At 47.5% G+C, this 19301-nt stretch overlaps 1 protein-coding gene across 1 annotated transcript in view; it reads left to right on the top strand.

The window, feature by feature from the left end:
* Window positions 1–19301, top strand: part of PDGFRL (platelet derived growth factor receptor like) — a 420236-nt gene that overhangs the window by 346123 nt on the left and 54812 nt on the right. Inside the window, exon 3 of the mRNA XM_063920834.1 lies at window positions 16140–16291. Coding sequence (XP_063776904.1) covers window positions 16140–16291 — 152 coding nt within the window. The remainder of the gene's footprint in view (window positions 1–16139; window positions 16292–19301) is intronic.

Below are 19301 nucleotides of genomic sequence, written 5' to 3'. Positions count from 1 at the left end.
TCTGTCTCCCCAAAGGGCTTTGTGGGGTCCTGTCCTCTGTAAGAGCATTCCCTGTGTGTCTGCTGTGTGTCGGTACTGCTGTGTCGACATGTATGATGAGGATAATGATGTGGAGGCGGAGCAAATGCCTGTGAATGTGATGTCACCCCCTGCGGGGTCGACACCAGTGTGGATGGACTTATGGAAGGAATTACGTGACAGTGTCAGCTCCTTACATAAAAGGTTTGACGACATAGGACAGCCGGCTACTCAGCTTGTGCCTGTCCAAGCGTCTCAAATGTCATCAGGGGCTGTAAAACGCCCGCTATCTCGGATGACAGATACAGATGTCGACACGGATACCGACTCCAGTGTCGACGATGATGAGACGAGTGTACCCTCCAATAGATCCACCCGTTATATGATTGAGGCTATGAAAAATGTATTACACATTTCTGATGATACCCCAGGTACCACAAAAAAGGGTATTATGTTTGGTGAGAAAAAACTACCAGTAGTTTTTCCTGCATCTGACGAACTAAATGAGGTGTGTGAGGAAGCGTGGACTTCCCCAGATAAGAAATTGATCATTTCAAAACGGTTAATGGCTGCGTACCCTTTCCCGCCAGAGGATAGGTCACGCTGGGAAACACCCCCTGGGGTAGATAAAGCGCTGACACGCTTATCAAAGAAGGTGGCACTACCGTCTCCGGATACGGCCGCCCTAAAAGAACCTGCTGATAGAAAGCAGGAAAGTACCCTAAAAGCTATATGCACACACACTGGCATTATATTGAGACCCGCTATTGCATCAGCTTGGATGTGCAGTGCTGCTGCTGCGTGGTCAGATTCCCTGTCGGAAAACATTGATACCATGGATAGGGACAATATTTTGCTAACGATTGACCATATAAAAGACGCGGTCTTATACATGCGTGATGCACAGAGGGATATTTGCCGGCTGGCATCAAAAATAAGCGCTATGTCCATTGCCGCCAGACGGGGGTTATGGACTAGGTAATGGTCAGGTGATGCCGACTCCAAGCGGCACATGGAAGTTTTACCCTATAAAGGGGTGGAACTTTTTGGGGAAGGTCTTTCAGACCTCGTTTCCACAGCTACTGCTGGGAAATCGACCTTTTTGCCACAGGCTACCCCACAGCAAAAGAAGGCACCGTATTATCAAGTACAGTCCTTTCGGCCCCAGAAAAATAAGCGGGCTAGAGGCTCATCCTTTCTGCCGAGGGGCAGAGGAAGGGGGAAAAAGCTGCAGCACACTGCTAGTTCCCAGGAGCAGAAGTCTTCCCCTGCGTCCGGTAAGTCCACAGCATGACGCTGGGGCTGCTCAGGCGGAATCGGGAACGGTGGGGGCACGTCTCAGGTTTTTCAGCACACAGTGGGCTCTCTCACAAGTGGATCCCTGGGTCCTTCAAGTAGTATCTCAGGGGTACAGGCTGGAATTCGAGACGTCTCCCCCCCGCCGTTTCCTAAAATCTGCCTTGCCGGCAACTCCTTCTGCCAGGGAGGCAGTGTTGGTGGCTATTCAAAAACTGTATTCACAGAAAGTGATTGTCAAGGTACCCCTCCTTCAGCAAGGAAAGGGTTACTACTCCACAATGTTTGTGGTACCGAAACCGGACGGTTCGGTGAGACCCATCTTAAATTTAAAAGCCTTGAACACTTATATCAAAAGGTTCAAGTTCAAGATGGAATCGCTCAGGGCGGTTATTGCGAGCCTGGAGGAGGGGGATTACATGGTATCCCTGGACATCAAGGATGCGTACCTGCATGTCCCCATTTACCCTCCGCACCAGGAGTACCTCAGATTTGTGGTACAGGACTGGCACTATCAGTTCCAGGCGCTGCCGTTTGGGTTATCCACGGCACCGAGGGTCTTTACCAAGGTAATGGCCGAAATTATGATACTCCTTCGCAAGAAGGGAGTTTTAATTATCCCGTACTTGGACGATCTCCTGATAAAGGCGAGGTCCAAAGAACAGTTGATAGTGGGGGTGGCACTTTCTCAGGAAGTGCTACAACAGCACGGCTGGATTCTAAACATTCCAAAGTCACAGCTGGTCCCGACGACACGTCTTCTGTTCCTGGGAATGATTCTGGACACAGACCAGAAAAGAGTGTTTCTTCCACTGGAAAAAGCCGAGGAATTGTCATCTCTGGTCAGAGACATCCTAAAACCAGGAAAAGTGTCGGTACATCAATGCACACGAGTCCTGGGAAAAATGGTAGCTTCGTACGAAGCAATTCCATTCGGAAGGTTCCACGCAAGGACGTTCCAGTGGGACCTGTTGGACAAATGGTCCGGGTCCCATCTCCAGATGCAACAGCGGATAACCCTATCGGCCAGAACCAGGGTGTCGCTGCTGTGGTGGCTGCAGAGGGCTCATCTACTAGAGGGCCGCAGATTCGGAATACAGGACTGGGTCCTGGTGACCACGGATGCCAGCCTTCGGGGCTGGGGGGCAGTCACAAAGGGAAGAAATTTCCATGGACTGTGGTCAAATCAGGAGATTTCTCTTCACATAAATATCCTGGAGCTAAGAGCCATTTACAATGCCCTAAGCCAGGCAAGACCCCTGCTTCAAAACCAGCCGGTACTGATCCATTCAGACAACACCACGGCGGTCGCCCATGTAAACAGACAGGGCGGCACGAGAAGCAGGATGGCGATGGCAGAAGCCACAAGGATTCTCAGATGGGCAGAGAATCATGTGTTAGCACTGACGGCAGTGTTCATTCCGGGAGTGGACAACTGGGAAGCAGACTTCCTCAGCAGGCACGACCTCCACCCGGGAGAATGGGGACTTCATCCAGAAGTCTTCCAAATGCTGGTCAACCGGTGGGAAAAACCACAGGTAGACATGATGGCGTCCCGCCTCAACAAGAAGTTGAAAAGATATTGCGCCCGGTCAAGAGACCCTCAGGCGATAGCGGTGGACGCTCTAGTGACACCATGGGTGTACCAGTCGGTTTATGTGTTTCCTCCTCTACCTCTCATACCCAAGGTACTGAGAATAATAAGAAGGCGAGGAGTGAAAACCATACTCGTGGTCCCGGATTGGCCAAGAAGAGCTTGGTACCCGGAACTTCAAGAGATGCTTACAGAGGACCCTTGGCCTCTGCCGCTCAGACAAGACCTGCTGCAGCAGGGACCCTGTCTGTTCCAAGACTTACCGCGGCTGCGTTTGACGGCATGGCGGTTGAACACCGGATCCTGAAGGAAAAGGGTATTCCGGAGGAAGTCATCCCTACCCTGATCAAAGCCAGGAAGGATGTCACCGCAAGACATTATCACCGCATTTGGCGAAAATATGTTGCTTGGTGTGAGGCCATGAAGGCCCCGACGGAGGAATTTCAACTGGGTCGATTCCTGCACTTCCTGCAAGCAGGGGTGACGTTGGGCCTCAAATTGGGGTCCATAAAGGTCCAGATTTCGGCTCTGTCGATTTTCTTCCAAAAAGAACTGGCTTCACTGCAAGAAGTTCAGACTTTTGTAAAAGGAGTACTGCATATTCAGCCTCCTTTTGTGCCCCCAGTGGCACCTTGGGATCTCAATGTGGTTTTGGCATTCCTGAAATCACATTGGTTCGAACCACTTAAGACTGTGGATTTAAAATATCTCACGTGGAAAGTGGTCATGCTGTTGGCCCTGGCGTCGGCCAGGCGGGTTTCAGAATTGGCGGCTTTGTCTTGTAAAAGCCCTTATCTGATTTTCCATATGGATAGGGCAGAATTGAGGACTCGTCCTCAGTTTCTCCCAAAGGTGGTCTCAGCTTTTCACTTGAACCAACCTATTGTGGTGCCTGCGGCTACTAGGGACTTGGAGGATTCCAAGTTGCTGGACGTAGTCAGGGCCCTAAAAATTTATATTTCCAGGACGGCTGGAGTCAGAAAGACTGACTCGCTGTTTATCCTGTATGCACCCACCAAGCTGGGTGCTCCTGCTTCTAAGCAGTCTATTGCGCGCTGGATTTGTAGCACTATTCAGCTGGCGCATTCTGCGGTAGGCTTACCGCAGCCTAAATCTGTAAAAGCCCATTCCACACGGAAGGTGGGCTCATCTTGGGCGGCTGCCCGAGGGGTCTCGGCTTTACAACTTTGCCGAGCAGCTACTTGGTCGGGGGCAAACACGTTTGCAAAATTCTACAAATTTGATACCCTGGCTGAGGAGGACCTGGAATTCTCTCATTCGGTGCTGCAGAGTCATCCGCACTCTCCCGCCCGTTTGGGAGCTTTGGTATAATCCCCATGGTCCTTACGGAGTCCCCAGCATCCACTAGGACGTCAGAGAAAATAAGAATTTACTCACCGGTAATTCTATTTCTCGTAGTCCGTAGTGGATGCTGGGCGCCCATCCCAAGTACGGATTGTCTGCAATACCTGTACATAGTTATTGTTACAAATATAGGGTTTTGTTGTGAGCCATCTCTTCAGAGGCTCCATTTGTTATCATACTGTTAACCGGGGTTCCTATCACGTGTTACATGGTGTGATTGGTGTGGCTGGTATGAGTCTTACCCGGGATTCAAAAATCCTTCCTTATTGTGTCAGCTCTTCTGGGCACAGTTCCTAACTGAGGCTTGGAGGAGGGTCATAGGGGGAGGAGCCAGTGCACACCAGATAGTCCTAAATCTTTCTATAGAGTGCCCAGTCTCCTGCGGAGCCCGTCTATTCCCCATGGTCCTTACGGAGTCCCCAGCATCCACTACGGACTACGAGATATAGAATTACCGGTGAGTAAATTCTTATTTTTATGGTGGTCACTGTAATGATCTCTGCATTATTAATTTAATTTACTGCAATGGCTAGGTATGCAGGATGAACACTAATATAAATATGGAGAAACCGTGACACAGGCCATACCCCCCCTATATAGACCACGCCCACACATCACTAGTCATACCACCACAGCGCTTTTCATACCTGCCGCGGCACACACTAGGCCTTTACTGTTTGTCAGCTCCAGGCCCATGAGGACCTTAATCTGGCACTGCTCCTCTATCAGCTGGAGTACCACAAGGCCCAGTCTTAGGTCCTGTGCTTTATTCAATCTATACCACATCTCATGGCAAATTAATCAGCTCTTTTGGATTTGTGTCTGTATGCAGATGACACTCAGATCTACCTATCTTCCCCAGATTTGTCACCATCTGTATTGGGCCATGTCACCGAATGTTTTTCTGCCATTTCCTCTTGGATGTCATCTCTCTACCTCAAACTTAATATTTCCAAAACAGAATTAATTATATATTCACCTGCCAATAATAATTACCAACCTGCTATCACTGGTGATAAATAAAATATCAGCCCTACCCCACTAGCTCGCTGCCTAGGTGTCATCCTTGACTCTGAACTGTCCTTTGTTCCCACATTCAATCTGACTCAGAGTTATGTTACATACATCTACGAAACATATCCGAAAATGTAAATACGACCATATCTTACATAAGACACTGCAAAAACTTTAATCCATACTCTCATAATCTCCTGCATTAATTATTGCAATAGTCTTCTTACTGGTCTTCCCAAAAATAGGCTCTCAGGACTACAGTCCATCTTGAATGCCACACGCGCACGCAGGGGGGGTTTCCGTGTACCTAGAAAGTCCCCAAGAGACTGTTCGCGGCTGCAGCAGCTGCCTCACATACGCACTGAGAGGATGGCTGCTGCATGCAGGGGGAGCTGCAGCTCCTCTTAGGCTCAGAGGTGAGAGGCGCATAGCGCGTCTTCACTCCCGGCGCCAGCGGCCAGCCCACGGCACTGGCTCAGACAGTGGACTCCAGAGCAGCCGCGGACCTGGTAATTTGTGTGTGAATATGCCGGGGGCGGGCGCCAGTATTTACTGTAATAATAGATCATCGGGACCAGTATGAGTGCGGGGACCGGTGGGAACAGGCGCCAGTACGTCATATTAAATGATGCGGCAGCAGCGGTCATAGGAGCCAGCATGAGTGGGGGTGGAGGGTCTGGCGCCGGTATTTAACAAACTATGTATTGATGTGCCAACATAAGTGTGGGATGGGTACTATCTGTTTATGCTGTCTTTGGGTGGGGGGAAAAGAGCATGGTGCCTGTGTGTTGCCTGTCTGTCTATGTGTGTGTGGGGAAGAGGAGGGATGGTTGTGGTGTCTGTGCTGCCAGTTTATGGAGGAAGTGAAGGGGGAGGGGGAATGATATCATGGTGCCAGTGTGCTGTCTATATATGGGGGGATGGTTGTGGTGCTGTGTGGGGGAGGGGGGTGTTTGTGGTACATCAGTCTATGTGGGGGAGGGGAGGTGGTCGTGGTGCATCAGTCTATGGGGGTCATTCCGAGTTGATCGCACAAAGTTGCTTTTTGCAGCTCGTGCGATCAACTAGTCGCCACCTATGGGGGAGGGTTTTTTTGCATAGCAGGCCTGCGAACACTTGTGCAGCCGTGCTATGCAAAAAGATGTTGTGCAATTTCTAAGTAGGTCCTGACATACTCACCGGCTGCGATGTCTTCAACGTGACTGGTCCTGGAATTGATGTCAGACACCCGCCCTGCAAACGCCTGGACACGCCTGCGTTGGACTCACCACTCCCAGAAAACGGTGAGTATCCGTCCCGGAACGCCTTCCTGCTTTCAATCTTCTTGCGATCACCGCTGCGGCGCATTTGCGACCCGTTCGCACGGCTGCAATAAACAGCAGCGTGCGAACAGGTCGTAATGACCCCCTATGTGGGAGAGGGAGGGGATGGTCGTAGTGCCTGTGTTGTCTATCTTGGGGGGGGGGGGGTGTCCCTGGCTTTTTTTCATTGGTCTGTAACCAATTATTTGGAAACCCCCCTTTTAAAAATCTGCGTTTGCCACTGAATGCAGCTGTAAGGCTGATTTTCCTCGCTAGACGTTCATCGTCTACAGATTCGCTTTGTCAGTCCCTCCATAGGTTACCGGTATTCTACCGTAAAATACTTTTACTTACACACAAGGCCATAAACCAAACTGCACCAACATCTCTTCGCTCATTTTAAAATATCTCCCAATCCGATCTCTCCTCTCTGCACAAGATCTGCGTCTCTCATCCACACTCATTGGGAGTCATTCAAAGTTGTTCGCTCTGTAAATTTCTTCGCATCGCAGCGATTTTCGGCTTAGTGCGCATGCGCAATGTTCGCACTGCGACTGCGCCAAGTAAATTTGCTATGCAGTTAGGAATTTTACTCACGGCTTTTTCTTCGTTCTGGTGATCGTAATGTGACTGACAGGAAGTGGGTGTTTCTGGGCGGAAACAGGCCGTTTTATGGGCGTGTGGGAAAAAACGCTACCGTTTCTGGGAAAAACGCGGGAGTGGCTGGAGAAACGGAGGAGTGTCTGGGCGAACGCTGGGTGTGTTTGTGACGTCAAACCAGGAACGACAAGCACTGAACTGATCGCACTGGCAGAGTAAGTCTCGAGCTACTCAGAAACTGCACAGAGATGTCTTTTCGCAATATTGCGAATCTTTCGTTCGCAATTTTAAGAAGCTAAGATTCACTCCCAGTAGGCGGCGGCTTAGCATGTGTAAAGCTGTTAAAAGCAGCTTGCAAGCGAACAACTCGGAATGACCCCCATTATTCGCTCTCACTCAAAATTACAGGACTTTTTCTTGTCTGCACCCAATCTGAGGAATGCCCTCCCACACAATAAGACTCAAAACCTTCAAGTGTTCCCTGAAAACTCTCCTTTGGACCATTATGGAATAGATGGCACCTACTGTATCCTTGTGCATCAATGCCTATTTCTCTGTAGATTGTAAGCCTACCAGCAGGGCCTTCTTACCTCTATGTCGGTCTGTTATTACCCAGGTTTGTTTTATTACTGTTGTTACCATAATTTACCATCCATGTGGACTACAATTGGGAATGGTAACCTTGTCCGAAGCATGGCAAGTGAAGCGAGCCATTTGAGGGCATGCAGTACACTAAAAGGTAAATTTGACACCAATTCTATGTCAACCTTTTCACTGTGTCGACACTTTTCACATGCCAACCATTTGGTGTCGACCTAGACACTGTCAACCTTTTTGACTATCAACCCATAAACCCATAAATACCATAACCGATCATATTTAAGCATGCATGGCTATGACTTTACGGAGTCTCAGCGGCGCTAATGACTAATAATAATAGCTAATTACTGGAGGGGGGGAGGTTCAGGAGAAATATGAGGAAAAATTACTTCACAGAAAGGGTAGTAGACAAGTGGAATAGCCTCCCATCAGAGGTGGTAGAAGCTAAGACAGTAGAGCAATTTAAACATGCACGGGATAGACATAAGGATATGCTTACAAAGAAATAAGGGTCAAATAAGTTTTGAGATAAAAATATGGTTAAAAAAAAGGGAAGACTAGATGGGCCAAGTGGTTCTTATCTGCCGTCAAATTTTATGTTTCTATGTAATAAGCAAATTCTTGGTTCAGCCATCCACTTGTGTGCCACTCTGAAAACTCCACCACCACGCGCACCATCTACTCTTGCATAAGCCTATGCAGGCGCAATGACTACTCCTGAAATTCCGCTAAACATGGCCTCTGTGGCTGCTGATCTGTGTTTGGGAACACAGCCGCATTAACCGACATGGCCACAGCATACACATAACACGCCTTTTTTTCATTCACTTCCGGTCACTGCCCAGGATCGCACATGGTTTTGCACCGCCAGTACTAATGCCAACGACTACGTGCATAACAGCAGTCTGTGCATACAATCAGGGGAACATATGCGCCATAGGTTTTATCAAAACTTTCCGCGCCTGAGCACTGGCAAATGATCATTATATAATTATCGGCCCAATCCGCTGATTATTTTTTGGATCAGCCAGACAATAGTTAATAGTGAATGGCCGCTACTGGTTAGCGATGTTGGAAGATTTTTCATGCCTGACTGCTCCAATAATTGGTCGGCCGCATCTGGCAGTGTATGGGCTGCCGCAGCCAACCACACAACATTTCCCCTGTTTCCTTGCATGGTAGGAACAGAGTAGGAATGCAGATATCATAGCCATACATTGAGAAATATCTCACAGTGGCCTGATTCAGGTCCTGGTGCTGATGCAGAGAATGCCGCAAAGTACCAATGTTCAGTACATTGCGTATGTACTGGACCCTTTAATCTGTAATTGCAATACAGGTCTGTGACGTCGGCTGCACTGCGGCATCAGATTGGGAGGGAAAAATAGGAGGCACCAATTCTCTCTCTAAAAAGTCTAGTTACGGCTCTGTGTATGGGAACAAATAATCACTAAGAGGGAAGGATTGTTCACCAGTCCCACAAAAGCAAACAATTTAGAAGAAGGAGGGTTGGGGGGATTCAAGTAATACTGTATATAAACGTATCCATACAGTATCAGTATATTCATATATATTGTACCAATCTCAATCAGCTAAGCAGATCTTATGAAAGGTTTTAAATAGCTGGGATACCTTATTTCAGGGCTGGCCAAACCAGTCCTCGAGATCTATCAACTGTTCACATTTTCCAGACCACCAAGCTGGTGCTCAGGTGTAGTCATTACTAATTAAGATGTGCTGCATTCATTCCTAACTGACAATTCTACAGATCTCCAGGAGGCCTGGAAAACATGAACTGTTGGTAGATCTCGAGGACCAGTTTGGCCAGCCCTGACTTATTCCTACTAACCCCATTTACACATAATAGATATTATATTCTATATTTGGGGCCTGACTTAATTCAACTATAATATTTGCATGGAAGATAGTTATTTTTCAGATCATAAGATGCAATTTTAAGAGCATAAGTAGATCAATTTAAAGACACAGTGGTCAGCCAATGAAACTTAGTACATCAGATGAAAGACACATCATGCTTACTTCTCTTCGAAATCGGAAGATGTCCAGCAGCGCCATCAGCTCAGAACTGTCAGAAATCCAGGTATATCCATCTACTGTTTCTGGCCAGAAGTGGTCTTCATGGAAGAAATGTAGCCAGAAAGCCATACCTTCGACATGGAAACAAGGCCAAGCGACTCAACTATGCACAAAAACATAAGAACTGGGGTGCAGAAAAATGTCAGCAGGTGCTCTGGACTGATGACGCAAAATGTGAAATATTTGTCTGTAACAGAAGGCAGTTTGTTCCCCAAAGGGCTGGAGAGCCATGCAATAATGAGTGTCTGCAGGCAACAGTGAAGCATGGTGGAGGTTCCTTTCAAGTTCATCAAATGGAGTTGGTAATTTGGTCAGGATTAATGGTTTTCTCAATGCTGAAAAATACAGGCAGTTACTTATCCATCATGCAGTACCATAAGGGAGGCGGAATAACCTTCCCACCCAGGTCATCCCCACCTCAATCACTGAATACTGTAGATCCACTGATTTCAGATTCCTGATAAATCTCACTGCCAAATAATCTTTTCCATCATTCAAAGATATCTACTACAAGCAATGTTTCCAGTACACAACCCTGATTTTTATTAATACCTTACTTGTGTTATCCCAAATACCCCCAAACATACGCAGAGATTAATAATTTACATAATGAATGCTAGGAAATGCCAAATCGCCCTGCTTTGGAACAGCCAGAGTCACCATCTCTACTTTCTATTATTAATAGAGGCTGACATCTAAACTGTATGGAATCCATATCTAGCATAACTCACAATAACCCAAATAAAGACTCTAGTACTTGCAATCCACGGGACAGTCACTACAAGGCCCCACTTTTCTTTCAAGTCCGATTATACAGTACTAAACCTCAAATATTATGTCTCTCCTCATGGGTGACTGCCCTTACACTTATACAGACCCACTTTTCCCTGTCTCCCATCCTCTCCTCACTTGACACTATTAACTAATGTCCTTGAGATTTATAAAGCAGTACTTTCCCCTTCGCAAACCATAAATTGCCGTGGGGCACAAACAGACCAGATAATCTACTACAAGGAAATTTAAGATCCACAATCACTCAAAAATAATTAGAATTGATGAATTATCTGCAGGTGTTTATTTTCTTGCACTGTGTTTTATACCAAACATATTTGCTAACTCTACATGATTGTGCTTTAACAGCATAAAATATTTGCTATATTAATGATCTTCATCCAATCTTCATCCAGCATTTCATGTATTTTTTTGTTTTAAAAAAATGATTGATATGCATAGTAGACTCAGAGATATACAATGTTTTATAGTTATTTATAAGTGCAGGCTTTTGTTTCTACTTAGATTATGTAAAATGGGTATCCGGATGGAAGATAGATAGTAAGTAGATAGACAGTCAATAGGTCAACACCAGACGGTTAACAGTCAATAGGTCAACAGAGTCAAAAGGTCGACAGTTGAATGGACTTCTACTGACATGCAAATGGTCGACACAAGAAAGGTTGACTCATGGATTTTTATTGATTTGTAGGGTTAGAGTTAGGGTTAGGCACTTGGCGGAGGGTTATCGTTGTTATTATTATTATTATTAACTGTCAGAAAGGAAATGGACAAGTAACATATTTCTTTTTCAGAGTGAGAGTTTGGGAGGGGACCTAAGACCACATAAGAAGTAGTGGCAGTAATACTGTATTGTTCTCCTGCGAAGTGACAAGTCCATGTGCTGATATCCAACATGACATCTTCCGCCTGGTACAAAGGGCCTGATTCAGAGAAGGACGGTTTACACAGCAGCTGCGTTTTTCAGAGATGTACAAAAACCATCGGGTTCATGTACATTTCTGAATCAGGCCCTAAATACAACGCTTCCAGATTGATCATTTGGTTTTCTATTGCAGTAACCTGTGCTGGATGAAACTGTTAATTAAAAAACACTTTCCTCATCAATTAATTAATTCAACCCAGGTAACTGCAATTTGAACATAACTGTAACGTTTGGTACAGAGCGGTTCAGTCATGTAGATCTTGAGAGTGTAAAGAACCTTCTGCAACATTCATCTTGCCACAAAACTCCCAAAGCTTGTGCCGTATATTGTTATTGATAGGCATTGCGGGGTTACAGGATGAGATAGCACTGCAGGGTTACAGGATGAGATAGTACCGTAGGGTTACAGGATGAGATAGCACTGCGGGGTTACAGGATGAGATAGCACTGTGGGGTTACAGGATGAGATAGCACTGCGGGGTTACAGGATGAGATAGTACCGTAGGGTTACAGGATAAGATAGTACCGTAGGGTTACAGGATGAGATAGTACTGTGGGGTTATAGGATAAGATAGCACTGTGGGGTTACAGGATGAGATAGCACTGTGGGGTTACAGGATGAGATAGCACTGTGGGGTTACAGGATGAGATAGCACTGTGGGGTTACAGGATGAGATAGCACTGCAGGGTTACAGGATGAGATAGCACCTTGGGGTTACAGGATGAGATAGCACCGCGGGGTTACAGGATGAGATAGCACTGTGGGGTTACAGGATGAGATAGCACCGCGGGGTTACAGGATAAGATAGCACCGCGGGGTTACAGGATGAGAAAGCACTGTGGGGTTGCAAGATGAGATAGCACTGTGGGGTTACAGGACGAGATAGCACCGTGGGGTTACAGGACGAAATAGCACCGTGGGGTTACAGGATGAGATAGTACCGTGGGGTTACAGGATGAGATAGTACTGCAGGGTTACAGGATGAGATAGCACTGCAGGGTTACAGGATGAGATAGCACTGTGGGGTTACAGGATGAGATAGCACTGCAGGGTTACAGGATGAGATAGTACCGTGGGGTTACAGGATGAGATAGCACTGCAGGGTTACAGGATGAGATAGCACTGCAGGGTTACAGGATGAGATAGTACCGTGGGGTTACAGGATGAGATAGCACTGCAGGGTTACAGGATGAGATAGCACTGTGGGGTTACAGGATGAGATAGCACTGCAGGGTTACAGGATGAGATAGTACTGTGGGGTTACAGGATGAGATAGCACTGCGGGGTTACAGGATGAGATAGCACCGCGGGGTTACAGGATGAGATAGCACCGCGGGGTTACAGGATGAGATAGCACTGTGGGGTTACAGGATGAGATAGCACTGCGGGGTTACAGGATGAGATAGCACTGTGGGGTTACAGGATGAGACAGCACTGTGGGGTTACAGGATGAGATAGTACTGTGGGGTTACAGGATGAGATTGCACTGTGGGGTTACAGGATAAGATAGCACTGTGGGGTTACAGGATGAGATAGCACCGCGGGGTTACAGGATGAGATAGCACCGTGGGGTAACAGGATGAGATAGCACCGCGGGGTTACAGGATGAGATAGCACTGTGGGGTTACAGGATGAGATAGCACTGTGGGGTTACAGGATGAGATAGCACCGCGGGGTTACAGGATGAGAAAGCACTGTGGGGTTACAGGATGAGATAGTACTGTGGGGTTACAGGATGAGATAGCACCGTGGGGTTGCAAGATGAGATAGCACTGTGGGGTTACAGGATGAGATAGCACTGTGGGGTTACAGGATGAGATAGCACCGTGGGGTTGCAAGATGAGATAGCACTGTGGGGTTACAGGATGAGATAGCACTGTGGGGTTACAGGACGAGATAGCACCGTGGGGTAACAGGATGAGATAGCACCGCGGGGTTACAGGATGAGATAGCACTGTGGGGTTACAGGATGAGATAGCACTGTGGGGTTACAGGATGAGATAGCACTGTGGGGTTACAGGATGAGATAGCACCGCGGGGTTACAGGATGAGAAAGCACTGTGGGGTTACAGGATGAGATAGTACTGTGGGGTTACAGGATGAGATAGCACCGTGGGGTTGCAAGATGAGATAGCACTGTGGGGTTACAGGATGAGATAGCACTGTGGGGTTACAGGACGAGATAGCACCGTGGGGTAACAGGATGAGATAGCACCGCGGGGTTACAGGATGAGATAGCACTGTGGGGTTACAGGATGAGATAGCACTGTGGGGTTACAGGATGAGATAGCACCGCGGGGTTACAGGATGAGAAAGCACTGTGGGGTTACAGGATGAGATAGTACTGTGGGGTTACAGGATGAGATAGCACCGTGGGGTTGCAAGATGAGATAGCACTGTGGGGTTACAGGATGAGATAGCACTGTGGGGTTACAGGACGAGATAGCACCGTGGGGTAACAGGATGAGATAGCACCGCGGGGTTACAGGATGAGATAGCACCGTGGGGTAACAGGATGAGATAGCACCGCGGGGTTACAGGATGAGATAGCACTGTGGGGTTACAGGATGAGATAGCACCGTGGGGTTACAGGATAAGATAGTACCGTGGGGTTACAGGATGAGATAGCACCGCAGGGTTACAGGATGAGAAAGCACTGTGGGGTTACAGGATGAGATAGCACTGTGGGGTTACAGGATGAGATAGCACCGTGGGGTTGCAAGATGAGATAGCACTGTGGGGTTACAGGACGAGATAGCACCGTGGGGTTACAGGACGAGATAGCACCGTGGGGTTACAGGATGAGATAGTACCGTGGGGTTACAGGATGAGATAGCACTGCAGGGTTACAGGATGAGATAGCACTGCAGGGTTACAGGATGAGATAGCACTGCAGGGTTACAAGATGAGATAGCACTGTGGGGTTACAGGATGAGATAGCACCGCGGGGTTACAGGATGAGATAGCACTGTGGGGTTACAGGATGAGAAAGCACCGCGGGGTTACAGGATGAGAAAGCACCGCGGGGTTACAGGATGAGAAAGCACTGTGGGGTTGCAAGATGAGATAGCACCGCGGGGTTACAGGACGAGATAGCACCGTGGGGTTACAGGATGAGCTAGCATTGCGGAGTTACAGGATGAGATAGCACTGTGGGGTTAAGGGATAAGATAGCGCTGCAGGGTTACAGGATGAGATAGCACTGTGGGGTTACAGGACGAGATAGCACAGTGGGGTTACAGGACGAGATAGCACCGTCAGGTTACAGGATGAGATAGTACCGTGGGGTTACAGGATGAGATAGCACAGCGGGGTTACAGGATGAGATAGCACTGCAGGGTTACAGGATGAGATTGCACTGTGGGGTTACAGGATGAGATTGCACTGTGGGGTTACAGGATGAGATAACACTTCTGGGTTACAGGATCAGATAACACTGCCGGATTACAGGATGAGTTTGGACTACTGGGTTACAAGATGAGATAGCACTGTGGGATTACAGGATGAGATAACACTGTGGGGTTACAGGATGAACTAGCACCGTGGGGTTACAGGATGAGATTTCACTGTAGGGTTAAGGGATAAAATAGCACTGCAGGGTTAATGGATGAGCTAGCACTGCGGGATTATAGGATGAGATAGCACTGTGGGGTTACAGGATGAGCTAGCATTGCGGAGTTACAGGATGAGATAGTACTGTGGGGTTAAGGGATAAGATAGCGCTGCAGGGTTACAGGATGAGATAGCACTGCGGGGTTACAGGATGAGATAATGTGGGGTTACAGGATGAGATAGTACTGTGGGGTTACAGGATGAGATAGCACTGTGGGGTTACAGGATGAGATAACAATGTGGGGTTACAGGATGAGATAGTACTGTGGGGTTATAGGATAAGATAGCACTGTGGGGTTACAGGATGAGATAACAATGTGGGGTTACAGGATGAGATAGTACTGTGGGGTTACAGGATGAGATAGCATTGCGGGGTTACAGGATGAGATAGCACTCTGGGGTTACAGGATGAGATAGCATTGCGGGGTTACAGGATGAGTTGTACTGTGGGGTTACAGGATGAGTTGTACTGTGGGGTTACAGGATGAGATATCATTGTGGGGTTACAGGATGAGTTGTACTGTGGGGTTACAGGATGAGATAGCACTGTGGGGTTATAGGATAAGATAGCACTGTGGGGTTACAGGATGAGATAACAATGTGGGGTTACAGGATGAGATAGTACTGTGGGGTTACAGGATGAGATAGCATTGCGGGGTTACAGGATGAGATAGCACTGTGGGGTTACAGGATGAGATAGCATTGCGGGGTTACAGGATGAGTTGTGCTGTGGGGGTTACAGGATGAGATATCATTGCGGGGTTACAGGATGAGTTGTACTGTGGGGTTACAGGATGAGTTGTACTGTGGGGTTACAGGATGAATTGTACTGTGGGAGTTACAGGATGAGATAGCACTCTGGGGTTACAGGATGAGATAGTGCTGAGATATTGAGCAGTGTACTGTGCTTTGTTTCCTCTCCAGCATTAAACAGCTTGACAGATATGGGCAGCTGATACTGATGAATTCCTCTGCTGCAGACACCGGGGAGTTTAGCTGCTGGGCCCAGCTCTGTGACAGTGCCGGTTGCAGAAAGGATGAATCTAAGGTCGGATCCACGTACATTTTCTTCACAGGTAACAAACTCCTAGTTATCATAGGGCACATACTTTGGGCAATGCACCCAGTTTATGGGGATAGTATGGGTTTATGAGCATTATCTACTGTGGTGTCATATTATGCAAGAATTAGGGAATCCGGAGGTGTTTGTTTCTAAGTAGGAATGAGACACCTTCCTCTGCATTTCCTCTTCACTAACATGTCATTTTACTTTGTGGGACAGGATTATTTACGATAAAGAAGCATAGAGGGAGGGTGTGTTTACCGGGCCATTCGCTCACAAGGGGGCTCACAAAGTAGCAGCCATGGAAGTTTGATTTACTACCTTTTGCTAATGCGAGTATCCGATTTACCAATGTGGGGGTATGTCTGTGTGCAAGTGGAAGCCATTGCTGCCCATTGATTTTATGTTGGCCGCCACAATCGTCATCACTTACACCAGACACATGCTAGGTTGCTAGGTACAAGAGATCTGTCAGTAACAGGTTTCCTTCCCCATACACACGCCGCTCAGAATCACACAGAGCTTTTCATACATGCCCACAACATTCCTACAGGACAGGGTGGGCACATCCTGTGACAATGTCACCGCTTAGTTCACACCCAAAAAGCCATATTTCACGGATACACAAAACTGCGTATATTTACTTCTGCACATGCGCTGTGTGCACAAAGCTCGCCATTTGCATCAGCAAACAGAGATCCGTATGACTGTGAATCAGGCCCAGGGTCATGATGGGGTGCAGAGAGACTGGGTTTAACTAGAAGGGGTAAGCAGGGTGATGTGGGCGCAGGAAGCTGGGGACCAGTGTTACATGGGGCAGGTGTCGGGTATATAATACAGAAGATACAATAATACAGAAAAAAATGGGTGTCTTTTTAATGACAGAGATAACTTGGCTCTAGGAGTTAAAATTAAACTAGGACAGGTGTTATCTGGTAGAGATAACAGTGGGTTGGTGAGTCCCAAAGCATATTTTTGCACCACTTGCTATTGTAGATCCATCACAGGTGTTAAAGACCAGTTGCACGCATTCAGCTGTAAGAGGGTTGTTTATGGCTCTGAGTCAAATGTAGGTGCTTATAACTGCGGACACTCGCCCACAGAGCATGAGCAGTGATCAAGGTTGAAAAATCTTTCTGTGGAGCTGAGTGCAGCTCTGACTCAGCCGTTCCATCAGTAGAATCCATATAACTAGAGCCTAGATTACACCACCTGGTAATGTTAGAATGACAATAGCTCCCATATGCTGGAGAATCACCTTGTGTACGTGATGGTGGGGGTTGTATTAGGGTTGATGTGGTAACATAACAGATACATGGAAAGGTAATAATGTGTATTCAGGGAAGAAGTCTGTCAGTTGTTGCTGACTTATTAAGAAAATAGTTAGTGTTTGCTAAAGCTCCTGCCTCAGAAGGATAAGGGCTATATGGAAGACACAAAGCTGCCCATTGTATTCCTGTACTCACAGAAGCCATATCTCGGGATCAGGCGGGATCAGAACAGTCACTGTTTGCAGTATAATCATTAGTAAGATCAGATTAGCTGCTGCCGGATGCATTTACTTATTAATATTGACTTTACTGCTAGTATGGAACTTTTCATACTCAACACACTTGTTATATAGTCACACTATGCAGACAGAGGTATGTGATAACCCAAACATCAAACCCATATGTGCTTTCTGAACATCTCATTGCAACAACATGACCATTAAAATGGCGCTGGTCCCCCGTTTGCTGTTATAACAGCATCCATTCTTCTGGAAAGCCTCTCCACTTCATTGTGCACATCACTGCTGTGATTTACATCCATTCAGCCACAAGAGCATTAGTCAGGTCATCAGTGGATTTTGATGACTGGCTTGCAGTTGGTATTACAGTTCTTCCCAAAGGTGTTTGATGGGGTTGAGGTCAGGGCTCTGTGAAGGCCAGTTAAGTTCTTCCCTTTGTGCACTGGAGCAATGCCATACTGAAACATTAAAGGGCTTTCCCCAGACTGTTGTAACATGGTTGGAATTACACAATGTTGTAGGTAGGGTGTCACTGTGATACCCCACTCCAAGTGAGAACATTGTTTATTTGTAAATACTGCCTGTATATACATTGTAATGGGGCCAGAGCATCATTGGTGACAGCGGGATTAGAGCCACAGAGCCAGCGCATAGTGAATGGGAACTCCACCCACACTCTGGCTACACAGATGTCACTGGCAGCTTCAGGGGTAGGCTGGCTCATGCTGCTACTGTGACTGTTGGAGGTCACATGCAACTCCAGAGAGAGGCTGGCTCATGCGGACTGGTGTGACAGTTGGTGGTTGTTGAGCAGCCATCTTGGAGGGAAGATGATGCCTGGCAGTGTGCAGGAGTGCTGCTCGTCTAAGGTTAGGGCCACACATAGCGGCCAAGCGGGTCCCGCTGAACAGGACCCGCTTGGCTGGGAGGGGGGCTTTGGGTGCACACGGATCCTGTTCTGCAGGATGCCGCAGAACAGGATCCGGCTAGTGACACACAGTGTGACGGCCAGTGACACACTGTGTGAACACATACATTGAAATGTGTGTGTTCATATTGAAATCCCACCGTCCTGTCATCCGGCCCAACCGCAGCACGTTGCGGTTGGATCCGGCAGCAGCGGGACTGCCGCATATGTGTGGGCACCTGCATAGGCGCCTATGTGCAGTTTCCTTCTGGCCAAGCGGGTCCCGCTGAACGGGTCCTGCTTTGCCACTATGTGTGGCTGTAGCCTAACCTGTGCAGAATGGCTGTTCCTGGTAACCGGACACAGTATGCAGAGCTACAGTACTAGAGAATAGGGACGGAGGCAGAGCCCACGCAAAATTGAGCTAGTGCTACTCAGCAACCCCCATCAGTACTCCAAATTGCTGTCCAGCTGAATACACTATGCTCTTGTTGTAAGTAAACTGAATCACACAAACAAAGGAACAGGAATAACGTCATATTTCTTCAGAGGTAGAGACACTAAAGCTCCCTGCAAAGTACTCTTTACTAGTCAGTTCATCCAGTG

The sequence above is a fragment of the Pseudophryne corroboree genome, chromosome 1, assembly GCF_028390025.1.
Source record: "Pseudophryne corroboree isolate aPseCor3 chromosome 1, aPseCor3.hap2, whole genome shotgun sequence".
Lineage (NCBI taxonomy): Eukaryota > Metazoa > Chordata > Amphibia > Anura > Myobatrachidae > Pseudophryne > Pseudophryne corroboree.
The sequence above is the reverse complement of the archived record's forward strand: the minus strand, read 5'-3'. Positions and strand labels throughout refer to the sequence as shown.